Genomic DNA, 14525 nt, shown 5'->3' with positions numbered 1-14525 from the left:
TGTTCACCCACTGAGCCACTATAGACAGAGGCACACCTAATGCAAATCAGTACTGACCTTGTTCTTCATGGAATCAAATTCAGCATACTGTAAAAGGCACAAAATATCAGGAGGGCATGCATTGCACAAAGGGATACTCTGTACAAATGGAGACTTAACAGTTGATCTTAGCGCTGATGCATCCGGGGATAGAGGGGCAGTAAATGTATCACACAGTAGGGTATTAACTTTGAGCAGCTGTCACAAATGGCAATGGTAAATACACATGTGGTTGAGAACCACCACATTATTGTAAGAACTTTGTGGGAACATGAACAACTATAAATGTTATGAAAATTAAAACAAAAATATTTGAAGGTCAAGGGCCTTCTACAGCCCCCAGAGCCCTGTGATGCTTTAAATTTGAATGTACAAATGTTCTACTACTAATTAACACCGTAACTGAAGGGAAAATGCCATGGACTGCTAATTACGTCCCATATTACATCACTCATGACATGTTCTGTGACACCATTGACAATATTGCTGCCGCATCTGAAATGACATAATTGATGACAACACTGTGCATGGTGGGGGCAGGAGCTATAGTTACTTTAGAATATGAGTTATAGGTACTTAAGATAACCGTAACTAGTGAATTTTGGTGGTTTTGTTCATTTAAAACTGAATGTTTTACTGAGATTTTCACCTATCATATCCCTTTAACCTTTAGCTTTTGCAGTGAATGTGCATTTGTGTTTTTTCACATTCTTCTTCCTTTCTGTACTAAAATACATCATTTTTGTTAAACATATACTTGAAAACTGTTACACCTTTCCAGATAACACATTTGAATTTTTCTGCTTCCTTTTCCTTTTAACCCTTGATTGTTCAGAATTGAAATTCAATATGAACTGCTTTCAAAAGTAATTGCTTGCAGTTTGCAATCAGGTCAGGAGACATTCATATATATTTTATGACATGGTGAAGAGTTATACTGGCATACTGTTAAGGGCTTGGGGCACTTTACTATGGTATGGCGATCCTCTGTGTCACTTTCTTCAGTGTCACTTCCTGTGATTTGCCTGGTGTAACGGTGCAAATGTGACTTTTCAGGATGTTGGGTCACTAGTTACGCCACATACTGCACACAGCATTACAGGAAAGATTGAAAAATAAATGTGGTTTGAACCCTTGGGACTTGGAAGTTAGGGGTTGCCATTTATATCACTTTCTGCAGGTTGACTGCTCTGAAGGGGTGAAGAGGTAGTGTGGTTTGACACATTGGGACTTGGATACTTGGTCAGAAGTCGGAATACTTCTTCAGCATTGCATTGTAGAAAGGGTTAAATGATGAATGTTGCTTGACCTTCTTGGACTAGGATATTTGGTTCACCAGCCACATCACTTCCTGTGCATTACATGCAGGTATGGTTGAAGGATGAGTGTGGTTTGAACTCTTAGAAATTAGTTGCTTGTCTCACCCACTAAGTATGTTCTTATACAAGTGAACGTTTTGCAGGCTTCCTACCACTTTGTGCCTCCATTTGGACTACTAGCTGATGGTTATGACTATGAAAGTGCACTGGTGCTGGCCAACGAGACCCAAGTGCCAGTGCTCTCTCCCTAAATATGACACATGTGAATTGGTAACCCCAATTGGCAAGCTCTTTAGCCCCCTTATAAGCCCCTGGTAAATGGTACTAGTGGTACCCCCGGCAGAGGAGTTAAAGGGATCACTATGGCCTGAAGCACAGGCATAGCTTCAAGGGGGTGTTTGGAGTGTTACACCTCCCAAATAAATGTATTTTGAATGAAATAGTTGGGTACAGGTTCCTTCAACAGGGTATGGTGAATTGTCTCGGATTTCATCAGGAATTTATACACACACACAGCCAAAAAAGCACACACATACTTTACATTTCTGTTTTAAAAGTCTTCGTAAATGTTGGTTATTTTACAAAATATTTTGTTTTCTCTCACTTAGTACCCCCTACTAATATAAATTTGTCTCCCTTTCCACTCCCCTTGTAGCACCTCTTGTGCACCCTGCGTGGCGTGTAATGTATTTTCACAGTATATGCTAGGGCGATAGTTGGAAAATCGGAAGCTCACCCCCCCAATCTTACTGGCCTGAAGCACTGATTGTGCCACCTGAGTGACCCAAGAAAACAGATGACAGCAGCCCTGCCATTGCAAACTGCATGAGCAGTGCAAACAGCTCAAATTCGTCTTTGCCCTCACCATGAGTGGCAATGTCACAGCACTATTTTATTATATGTAATTGGACCTTGCCTGCTCCGCAGGTTCACACCCAAAGTTTAAGCCTTTTACCCTCCAAATTTTGCTTAATTCATTTTTGTTGGCCTTGGGCCTCTGTGCACTGTACCACTACTAACCAGTTTTTAAGTGCTTGTGCTCTCACCCTAAAACATGTTCAAATTGGTTTATACCCAATTGGCATATTTAATTTACATATAAATCCCTTGTAGAGTGGTATACCATGTACCCAGCATGTGTAAATGAAATGCTAGAAGTGGACCTACAGCACTTATTATATCCCCCACCTAATTATCCCTCTAAAACTTGTCCGAGACCTTCCATTGCATCCTGAATGCAGTGTCACACTGTCATGTCGACTTGCCATTTAAACCCACTTGTCAAACCTTAAACTCCCCTTTTATTACATATATCACCCCTAAAGTAGGCCCTACATAGATCAGAGTGCAGTGTAATTAAAAGGCAGGATATGTACTTTTAAGTTTTACATGTCCTGATAATGAAAAAAATCCAGTTAGTTTTTCACTACTGTGTGGCCTTTCCCTCCCATGAGATAACACTGGGGACTCCTTAATGCATTTAGTAAGCTGTCATTTCTAGCTGAGAGGAGATAGATAAGTCATGTTTGGTACCTTTGGCAATGTAATGATAAACACACTTTAATGGTAAAGTTGGATTTATTATTACAATTTTGAAAATCCCACTTTTAGAAAGTTGGCGTTTTCCTGCCCCTAGCCCTTTGTGCCTGCAGCCTGTCTTGGGACACGTGACTGGATACAGCTGACAATTAGACTTTGTGATTTCCCCCCAGACAGTCACACAATAGTGGGATTAGCTCAGCTTCAATTGGACTTCAAGTGGCAGGATCGGGGCGGAGCTGAGCATAGCCCCACTTGCACCTGTATAGACTGTGCCCTATATCCTCACAATAGGCATAAAGACCCTTCATTGTCACTGCAGCAAGCCTGGAGCCAGGGCAGGGGAGTCAGGGTACTCCAAGAATTTCAAAGAACCTTTCTAGAAACTCTCTCACCTTTAGGTGCGGGGCACAAAATATGAAAATAGGACCTTCAGACCCATTCTTCAGTTCACTACCGGACCTGCAGAAGGAGTCTCAGAGGACTGCCTACTGCTGTGAGATGCTGTGCACTCTGCAACACTGCTGCTGTACCTGGAAGGACTGCTTTGCTGTCTGAAGCCTGCCTTGAGCCTTAAGAGGCCAGCCCTGCTTTTTAGCCCTGCATCTACACTGCACCCGCACTACCAGACATAACTCTAAAGGCTAGTTTGCTGGCCTCCAGTTCAGAGCCACAGGGACATAACAGGCTCCCACCATCTTGAACGCAAACCTGGACTCAGCCTGTGTGAATCCCGAATCCCCAAGAGGTCTCCATTCACTCCTGGACCCTTAGTTTTGGCGCTAAGGGTGCCCAGATGGCCATTTTCTAAAACTGAGGACTTAGACAAAATTTGGCCAAAAAGTGCTTTGAGAACCAGAGGAGACCAGGACGAACCTTCTCATCTATCGTCCCGAGGTGCATTGGTTGGACTGACTTTGCAGCTTCTCCCACTATGTTCTTCTCCACAGCAGCAAATCAATTTCAGCAGTCCTTTGCCAAAGGGATATTCCACCTTGTGGAACTGTCTTCAGCTACAGCCTTCTGCTTCATCTCACTGGAGATTTTTTACTTCCATTTTGATGACTAATTCTGAAGGTAAAAACCTTCACTGAGGTTTCACTTCATGGCCATCCGAGGATGACGCTCCGTTCTCAGACACTCCTGCAGCCTTGCCCCGCTGAACTTCTACCTTCTCAGACAATTTTCTCTCAATGTTTTAAAGTCCTAACATAAGCCCTGACTGGACCTAATCGACTTCTTGTATCCGAATTGCAGTCTATTGCAGTCTGCCTCAACTTTTGACTTTGACCCAGTCTCACATTATAAGATATCGCGGTTGGGATTTTTACACTTTAGGAGCTATTTTGCACCTTAAACTTTCAAAATTCATAACTCCAGTTCTACTGATTGGATTTATGTTGTTTTGGTGTCAAATAATTTATTAAAGTTAAAGTTATTCTATTTTTCTAAATTGGTTTGGGATTTGTTTTTTTTTCACTTTCTTACTGTTTGTGTGCTTCATAAATACTTTACACATTGCCTCTAAGGGTAAGCCTGACAGCTTTTTGTGCCAAGCTACCCAGGGTTAAGCACCGGTTAATTTAGTGACTTTTTTGTGGTTCACCCTGCAAGAGATTGTGGCTGTTACTTGACCAGGGCCAACACCCCAGTCAACCAACAACCCAATTTCTCACATATGTCAGCCCCCCCCATAGTAGGTCCCCCAAGTCCAGGAGGCAGGGATCATTATATTAAAGGTGTGGTCATATAAGTAAAAGCTAGTATGTCCCTGTAGTGGCCTCTTTCCATTGAGGGCTACTATGAGTGTTGAGGGGGCCATAGGCTAACATGGGCTTGCACCTGGGTATCTCAAGGTCGCCAGCTTCAATATGGTCCCACTGAAAAGTGTCATGCTTGATATCAACAACCTTTCTCATCAAACCTGACTTGTTCCCCAAGTTGGATTTGATGTGGCATGCACCCGGGTTGCCCACCTGGTTTCCCCAGCCTTTCATGTGTCCTGGCTGACAGCCTGCTGCCGTCGAGAAAGGGGCGAATTAGCAGCTCGGGCTAGTAGCCCATTGTCCCATTGTTTACTAGCACGCACACCCCCAACACCCCTAAATTTAGGATTTAAGGAGATCCCCTGGCACCAGAACCTCAGATCCAAATTACTTGCAACACAGGACAAAGAAGAGACCCAAGCCTGCGACTTCAGGACCTGCAGAAAGAAAATGCATGAAGGGCAACCACCCTGCAACTGCACGACTGCAACTCACCCTGGACAAGACCCATTTCAGAGGAAAAATAAATCCCCTCTGCACGCCAAAAGCAACTCCAGAACTCCCTTGGACAAGTCTCCTGCAGGCAAATTGCACTCACGGGACAAAAGAATCACTGGCCAACAGGCCCCCCAAGAGATTGTTCAAAAGTAAACAGTCTACGGCATTGTGGGAAACATAGTCTTGACCCCCAGCAAGTTTCAGGTGGCTACTGTTTTCTCCTGGACTCCAGGACATCGAAGTGACCAAATGCTGAGCTTGTTGTTACCAAGGCTTGTTTGTGGCCAGCCCAGCTACCTCTTTTTTTGTTCTATCCTGCAGCACCTTTGACCCGTTGACCCAGAGGCCTCAATCTCGAGATTTTGCATCCCTTACCTCAACAGCAAAACCAGCATCCATGGCTCCACTGTTCCTGTGTCGAGCACCAGGGACAGTCAAGACAACTTTGCACCCAGGCCCTACAAGTCGGGTATAATTAAACTGACTGTCGGAGCCTGGTCATGGGACGCGCCTCACTTTACCACCCAATGGTTTCCAGTGAACTCGACCTGTAAGTGACCGATTGTCACTAGTGTGTTTTCCCATTGACCGCAACATTATTGTTTTGTAAGAGTTAAATACCCTGGTTTATTTTTTCTTTGAAAATCCAGAATTCTGGTTATACTCATCTGATTGTTTTCGTTGTGGTGTCTAAAATTAAATAAAAATCAGCTTTATTTTTCTAAATTGATGTTGGATTTCTTTCGAGTCGTGTCAATTACTAATTGTCCATGTTGAATATACATCATAACAACGCATGCTGGAACCACGCATGCCTGAACAACACGGTCGGAATAACGACCATGTTGTTACGACTAATGCCTTTACCATGAATGCCTTAACGATTTTTCATTGTAAGGGCATATCTGGTAAAGGCATGAGTGGAACGGCACGCATGGTTCCAGCATGCGACCCCCCCTGACTTCCCACCCCGCCCTTAAAACTACTGCTACCCCCCACCCCACCCCTAAAACCTAAAACTACCCTGACCCCACCACCACCACCCCTAAAACCTAAACTACCTCAACCCCCACCCCTAAAACTACTCTGACCCTCCACCCCCACTCTGAAAACCTAAAACTACCCTGACCCCACCACCCCCACCCCTAAAACCTAAACTACCCCAACCTCCCACCCCACCCCTAAAACTACCACGACCCCTGACCCCGTCCCTAAAACCTAAAACTACCCTGGCCCCCCACCCCTAAAACCTAAACTACCCTAATCCTCGCCCCTAAAACTACCCCAACCCCCACACTGCCCTAAAACCTAATACTACCCTGCCCCCCTCACCCTGGCCCCTAAAAACTAAAATTACCCCGACCCCCAACCCACCCCTAAAACTACCCCAAGCCCCCACCCCGCCTTTAAAACATAAAATTACTCCGATCCCCTACCTCCACACCTAAAAAACTAAAACTTCCCAGACGCCTCACCCCCGCCCTTAAAAACTAAAACTACCCCCACCCCGCCCCTAAATATAACCCCCAACGCTTTCGTGGACAAGGCACCTTGTTGTTCCCGAGTCGCTGTTTAGGCCGTTTTCTGTCCATGTTGGTTCTTTGAAATGCTTAACACATGCTCCTCTAGCAAAGCCTGACTGCTCTACCAGGACTAAGCTAGGGATTTGTTAGTGTGAATTTAAAGGACCAATTGGGGGAATCGTAAAGGTATTGCATCGTGAAGCCAAACTAGCCTCCCTGCATAAAACCACATTTTCCTGCAACTTTACATGGTTGAAATGTGTTGAAGAGTCATTGTAATTAGACCCCTTGAGATGTAGCTGTTGAGGGTCACCAAATACATGAATACTTCTCTGACCACTTTATACAGCATCAATTCCTACTGAGTTACTTCCAGAGCAAGCCACAGGCAGGCTCATAGGTGACATCACTTCTGGGGTGGAACTTCCAGGTCATGTCTCGTGGGTGACATCACTCCTAGGACAGGTCATGGAAGTCTGGATTAGGGTTCATGTGGTGTAGTGTGACCCAAAAAAGGGGCGTGATCACCAGCAAACTACACCAACTTTTAGACTGATGAAAGTTGGATGAATTTTAGAGTGTTGTCTTTGCTTTGTGGGAGCTTCCGGGGCAGCATGTGGAGCAGAGATAGGTGCTGGCACTCCACGTGCATAGTGGTATAACTAATGTACCATGTGGTTACTTTATGTAATTGCAAACAGGACTACTTTAGGCCCTACTAAAGTCTTTCTGGAATCCGACGTCCCTGTGCACATCATCTGGCAATGCTATTAATACAATTTTGACCTGACTGCTGTTGAAAATTGTAGGACTTGTGACATTATTTGCAAGAGACATAACATTTTTTCTATTAAAACGTTTGGCTGAAAACACATATTGAGCAATCCGGAAGGAAGTGTAAGTGACCAGATGCAATGAGTGTGGAGAGGATGAAAGCAAAGTGGAAGGGATAAAAACACATAAAAACATCAGTAACATCTTTGGAGATAATTTGCAAACTCTTTCCCACGTGAGCTATTAATGTATACAATGAAAGAAACTGAAATTATTTTTCAGAGTCACTTTTTCCATTTTGTTTTATGTTAATATAAAAGTTAACATTATACTCCCCTTTAAAATGCACCTACACGGTAATTGGCACTTTTAAAAAGAGAGGTCACTCGGGCCCTCCTGACATGAATGTCTAAGTCACAATGTTACCGCTCCAACGTGAAGGAACAGGTCAATTGAAAGTTAGTGCAACAATCGTATTTACTGGTGTCAACAGACAATTGTTGAAGCTTCTTAGACTCACATCTCTTTCTGTCGCTAGTAAGAGGATAACATACATAATGAGTACTTACATAAGCAGACGATGGAAAGCACTCTTGAAGCATTGTAAGGTGGGATACAGTCAGGGAACACAGGTTGCAGAACATAGTTTGAAAATGTCAATGTGATCACAGCCAGGCTAGTGGGATACATGATAAGTACCGTACTCCATAGCAGCAAAAAACTGTAGGCAGAAAGAGACAAAATGGGTAATGTGTTTCCAGACCAAGGTACTTTTAGAACAATATTATCAGTTATGTACTTTTCCAATTTTCTGAAACAAATGTAAAACATTTCTATTTTCAATAATTACTTGATATCCGTTTTTGAAGATCAGCTTTTACAATGCAGCACTGATGGGTAGTACCTCACAGCTTTCTGTAATACATGGCTGAAAAAAAAGCTTATCAGTCATTGTGAAGTTTTTTTTTTTACTAGCAGACATAATTAACTGTGAGCACCAGCTGAATTTAATTGGCTATTTCATCAGTTCGAGTATCTCTTCTGCTCACATGGGCCTATTCACAAAGATACTAGGAAAGGTTGTGTAATTTTCACCCAAGGAGTGGTCTTGTGTTTGAAGCTGATTTCTTTCTTTTATGGGATTCACAAAGTATCCCAAAAGTAACTCCTGGAAATCATAAACAGTTGAAGATTTTCAGAAGTATTCAAGTGTGCAAGATTTACCAGTTTGAAATATCACGTGCTGGAAAATGTAGCATGAGTAAAACAAGTTAAAAAATCGCGTCGCACTTTATTGTTTTTGTTTTTTGTATTTGTATTCATGGAAAAATCTCCTATCTCTTATTCCACACCCTCATGAAAGATGAAGCTGTGTCCTCCATTTTATCATCCCTCTAACAGCCACATACTCCTACCTTAAACAGGAACATACATGTGTGCATTTCCAACATGGCAAATTAGCTGCAAGGGCCAAGTGAACCTAGGAGTTTAGCTGCTCCTATAGAAACCCCTCTGAGAGACACCTTCAATTAATGCTCCTGTATTTATGGTTGTGGAAAATTCACAATACTGGCAAACTTCTGTGTTTGTAAACGCACTTTGTGATACTAAAATTACGAGAATTGTATCTCTTTGAATTAGGATATGTGTAATGTATGCTTCCAAATGCTGCCTTTGTGCGTAAAACATTTGTGTCACGAATCCCCAAATATCCACTCTGGTGTGATTCAGCCTAATGTTTATCAGTAGCTTTTGGAGTTTGATTTAGTTAGATTTTGGGTTGGTTAAAGGGCAACATTCACCCTTAGGCATTTTGGATCTAGAGATCAGGTTTAGTAGCCCTCACCAGATTCAAAAGATTTTAATGTCCATGTCCAGTATTTGTGGTAAGGCTCCCGAGTTTATGAAGTGAGTGCTACAAGGCTGTTGCCAAAACTAAAAAAAACTCTCCATGTGTTCTTTTCTTTCTATACTGTGGAATACATAGGTCTATTTTATAAACTGGGTTGGTCTGGAAACCAAAACCAACCCTGGCAAAAATCCAGCCCTCTGGTGTGAGAGGCAGCAATTAGAAAGGGCTAGGAGAGCATGGTTAGGTCATGACAGCCCATCCTGCTCTGAGAACTGCTCTGTAGCCTGCAGTCTACCAGGGAAATACCAGGGTGTTAGAATGGCCAGTCTGGCCAAGTATGTAGCTCACTTATAGGTACTGATAGAAGTAGATTTCTTGAATTTCCACTACTTGAAAGGGGGATCGAGTTTGAGCTTCTTGAAGGACACAGTGAATCTCATTAGGGGCCTGAATTAAAACTCGGCGGATGAGTTACTCTGTCACAACAGTGACGGCTATCTTATCCCCTGAAATCTAAATCAAATAGGACATAATGGGATTCAGATTTCAGCGGATGGGATATTCGTCACCTTTGTAACGGAGTAACCTGTCCACGAGTTCTAAACCAGGCCCTATATCTGGTACGGACAGATTGGCATTTCAAGTTTTGCAAGAATACCGCATGTCTGGGGCACTTCACCTCAGGGATTTGCAATGGAAAGTGTGATATCGATATGTTATTTACCAAAAAGGTAGATATATTTAATCCTCAATTGGCAGAATAACTGGATCCCCAGATTCACTGATTCCAGGGGCTGTAACAGGTCAAATTTCAGGTCACTCGTAATGAAGACTCAAGTGTTTTTCAAATTAAAACCTTTGGGATAAAGGAAGTCAATGCATATCAGCTTGCTTTACAAATGTAATTAAACATGCTTATGAATGTTCAAGGCGTTAGGCAAAATAACTCCATACTTTCTCAACGATATTGTTGTGGAATGGAATATGCCTATGCCTCCTCCTTTCTTAAGAATGTGATGATCTTGCAAGTAATCCAGCCAAAGACGGGGAGAGAAGTGGAAGTTCAGCCATATGAGTGTGATTGCAGGTAAAAAGGGCAGGTCTAGACTAATGTTGGCACTATTCAAAACTCTAATCGACGGTCCTTATTTGGTGTTTAGCGGACGTGATACTCCATCTCAAATGTGGTAGATGTCCTGCCCGCTGTATTACATGTGCATTATAGTCTATTGCACATGTAATGTGGTAGCCAAATTATTTTCCATGGTTTGATGGAGTATCCAGTCATTCAAACTCTAAGCTTGCTGCTTTCCCATTTTCTAAAAAGGTGTGTGGTAGGTAGCCAATCACGTTTTTTTTCCTTACTTTATTCATCATTTAGATTTATGAGTGGAAGGGTAGTTTGATTTTAGCTACTTTCAAATGAAAAAACATAGTTGATTCACAAAGAGTACATGGTTGCAAATGAATCATTTCACTAGCAAAATAAGAAGTGGCAATGCCAATAGTTATGCCATTGGCCACCAGCGGTTGTATCATAACATCATATTTTTGCAAAACTTTACTGTAGAAAATTCTGTCTGTCCCTCATCAATCTAGAAAAAGAAAAATTGGCTTAAAACAAAAAAAAAAATCAAAAAAATCACACATTGCCATAGTGGTCTCTGGAAACTAAGCAAACTACTTTGTGTGGATGGGCTCCTTGAGGAAGAATGTTGTCAAGGACAGGAGAATTCTTACGTTTCAAGAGGAAAGCATACCGTCTATGGGGCTCTTCTCCATGCAGATCCTTTGCCATAGCAAAAGCAGTCTTGGGAAATAAAGTAATCATACTGCAGCATTATAGATAAATACAGGTTTTAGTTTTGAGTATATGCATTTTTTTTATAGATTTCAATGATCAAGCACCATCTTTCTATCACAGTTTAGTAATTAATCCGTTAAGGTTAACACTTACCTTTTCCATGTACTATGAAGCATCTGCTGGGATACCCTGGAATCAAAGAGTATGCTCACTGTGTAACTTTAATTCTCTTAGAACCCAATCTCTGCCCTATCTTTGCTTGACAACAAACTTCCATCTTTACCTTTTCCATGTTGTTCACAATCAAGTGGTAACTCCAAGTAGCCTGCATGACTCTCTTTGAAAAAGTCATTGGCATAGAGCAAGAGTGACACCATAAGTGCAAACATCATCTCATTTTTTTTCTCCAACACATTTACTTACTGAGGCGAAAGTTTACGAAAGGGCACCAGAAGTATGGTCAAATAAACCAGAATCATCTGCACAGAAAGAGCAGGTGTTAGACCTGACATCCTTGGCATGGTATTACCCCAGACTTTCTGCCTTTATTTTGCTGAACTCATTTTTGTTGGCATTAGGACTCTGTGCACTTTTCCCCTGCTAACCAGTGGCTAAGTGCTGCTCTCTCCCTAAAAGATGCTACGCCTGGCCTACATATCATTGGCACATTTAATTGTGTCCCTAGTAAATAGTACCAAAAGCACCCAGGGCCTGTAAAGTAAATGCTACAAGTGTACTGCAGCACTCGTGCCACCCACTAAAGTAGCCCTGTAAAACATGTCTCAGGCCTACCACTGCCATTTCCCCATGGGAAATTAAACCTTTTTGCTAGGCCTAAACCATCCTACTTAATACTTATAAGTCACCCCGAAGGTAGGCCCTAAAGACTCATTGGGCAGGGTGCATGGTATTTAAAAAGTAAGACGTGAGTTTTACATGCCCAGATAGTGAACCACTCCTAAAGTTCTTTTTCACTGCTGGAAGGCTGTCCCTCACATAAACTAACACTGGGTACCTTTTACACTTAATAAGCGATAAATCTAAATTGGGACCTGATAGAGAAATGCTGTTTACACTCAAATGAATTGTAATTTAAAATTCTCTTTAATGATAATGTTGAGTTTTAGATCAATGTTCTGAAAGTGCCACTTTTAGAAAGTTGGCATTTTTCTGTCTAAACCAAATGTACCTTTCTCTCAGTGTCAAGGTCACACGACTGTGAATGGCTCTATTGTTGTGGGTTGTGTATTTCTTCCAGACATTGGGTCAAAGGAGGCCTGTGTGTGGAGGCAGAGTGTCTTCCTGACAGGATGACTGGAGAGGCGTTTTTCGCTGCCATGATTAAACTCCAAAGGACCCTGCCTGCAGCACACACAAAGGAGCCTAACACCAGTCCTGTCTTAGCCCTGTTTCTCAAGATAGTTTGAAACCAGGGCCAGGGGAAGAGGAAGAACTGAAGAAACAGTTTTGAGGGTACGCCAGGGATTTTCCCCCACACATGGGCTAGTACCATGTATAAAAGCAGCACCTTCAGAATCTCTCATCAGAACACTTCTGGACCTCTGGAAGATTTAGAAGAACCAGTGGCTAAGTGCTGCTCTCTCCCTAAAACATGCTACACCTGGCCTACACATAATTGTCACATTTAATTGTGTACCTATTAAATAGCACCACAAGTACCCAGGGCTTGTAAAGTAAATGCTACAAGTGGACTGCAGCACTCGTGCCACTCACTAAAGGAAGATTTAGAAAAAGGTTTAGAAGAAGGACTGTCCTGTTGCCTGAAGAAGGAAGACTGGATCTGTTTGGCTTAAGCCCAGGCTCCCCAGAAGTGACCTTTTTAAGCTACAGGGACACAGCAAGCTTTGAGAGCCCTTTTCTGCTTCCCAGCTGACCAGTCCCAACTGGGCCTGACCTAGTCCCCTCTGCTGGCCTCTCTGGGAGTGTGTCCTGACACCGCCAAAGTGCTGTCTTCAAGGTACTGGACCCCTGGCTGCTGCCGGTATAGCTGAAGCTTTCACCATGATTTGATACAGCGTGGCACAGACCGACAAAGGACCTTGCAACACATCATCGTTCAGCTCCTGATTGGCAGCTTTACAAGAATCAACACAGCACTGTGCAGACCGATGCAGGACCTCGCACCATAGCATCTCACAGCTCCTGGGGTAGCTTCACCAGAACCATCGCAGCACGGCACAGACGGATGCTGGACCTCAAACTGCAGGACCTCACAGACCTGTAGCTTCACCAGAACCAACAAAGCGTAGCGCAGACCAATGCAGGACCTTGCATCACAGTTCCATGCAGCCACTGAACCAGGAACAAAAGATACAACTCCCAACATGTCGAACTCAGTACTATACCCAGCCCACTCTCCATTATGATCAGCCTAAAGATGTGTCTTTACCCTGGTCCAGCGCAGCCTGAGAACTGCTGTTCCTGCTTTGTGCTTTTTGGCATTATTTCCACTATCCTTAAAAACTCATAACTGTTGTACTGATAAGATGTTTGTCATTTTTATGTCATTTGATGTATTAAAGTTTACTCTAGGTTTCTAATTTGGTTTGTATTTTTTACTTGTGTTGTGTTCTCACTTTATTACTGTTTGAATGCTGCCTAAATGCTTTCATATTGTCTCAAAGTTAAGCCTGTTTTGTGCCAAGCTACCAGAGGGTTAAACACAGGTTTATTTAAAGACTTTTGTGACTCACCTTGACAACGATTGTGTTTATTACTTGAGCAGGTCTCACACGCATCTCAACTGATTATCCAATTTCGCACAGCAGAGATGTGTGTTTTACAAATGTGGAGGATTCTCTGAGGCACTTCCAAACACCTTTGCAAAATCAATTTCAGAAATATAAATACCAGCTCAGGAAGTTCATGATCCCGCATAAGCTACAAGTGGACAACATTGTGAGAAGATGCAATCTACTTGGGATGCTGCTCACCACAAACAAGGTTTCAGACCATGACCCACTAGTAATCAATACCAGCCTTTGGGTGGCATCCCCTCACAGTGGTTCCCAATCTGTGCGCCGCAGCACCCAAGTGCTCCGTCAAAACTAGCCACGGGCACCACACACCTAGCACACAGTTTGGGAACCACTAATGGTACTGAATTCTACACAAGGAATATTCCCATTCTTAAAAACAGGAAGAAAATGGGACATTTTGCTCTCTGATTTTGTTTGAGTGATTTCCCAAAGCAAATGATAAAGTCGTGGCGGGGTGCAGAATTTTTTGCCACTCACTATTTGCTCATGTTGCCTAGCTCCTGCATGTAACTTCTGCAGTGAAGTTTTATAAGGGCATCAAGTGAAATACATGTAAGACTCAATCAAATGTCACATGTGCAGATTAGATGCCCCCTTTTACCTCATCTGTAAAACTCCAAATATGACAAGG

The 14525-nt window shown here is 42.8% G+C and overlaps 1 protein-coding gene across 1 annotated transcript in view; it reads right to left on the bottom strand.

The window, feature by feature from the left end:
- The window catches only part of SLC7A10 (solute carrier family 7 member 10), a 524687-nt gene that overhangs the window by 242548 nt on the left and 267614 nt on the right, over nt 1–14525 (bottom strand). Inside the window, exon 3 of the mRNA XM_069216530.1 lies at nt 8028–8179. Within this exon, the coding sequence (XP_069072631.1) occupies nt 8028–8179 (152 nt within the window). The remainder of the gene's footprint in view (nt 1–8027; nt 8180–14525) is intronic.

This window comes from Pleurodeles waltl, chromosome 12, assembly GCF_031143425.1.
Source record: "Pleurodeles waltl isolate 20211129_DDA chromosome 12, aPleWal1.hap1.20221129, whole genome shotgun sequence".
Taxonomy (NCBI): domain Eukaryota; kingdom Metazoa; phylum Chordata; class Amphibia; order Caudata; family Salamandridae; genus Pleurodeles; species Pleurodeles waltl.
This window is presented reverse-complemented; position numbering and strand designations above follow the sequence as displayed.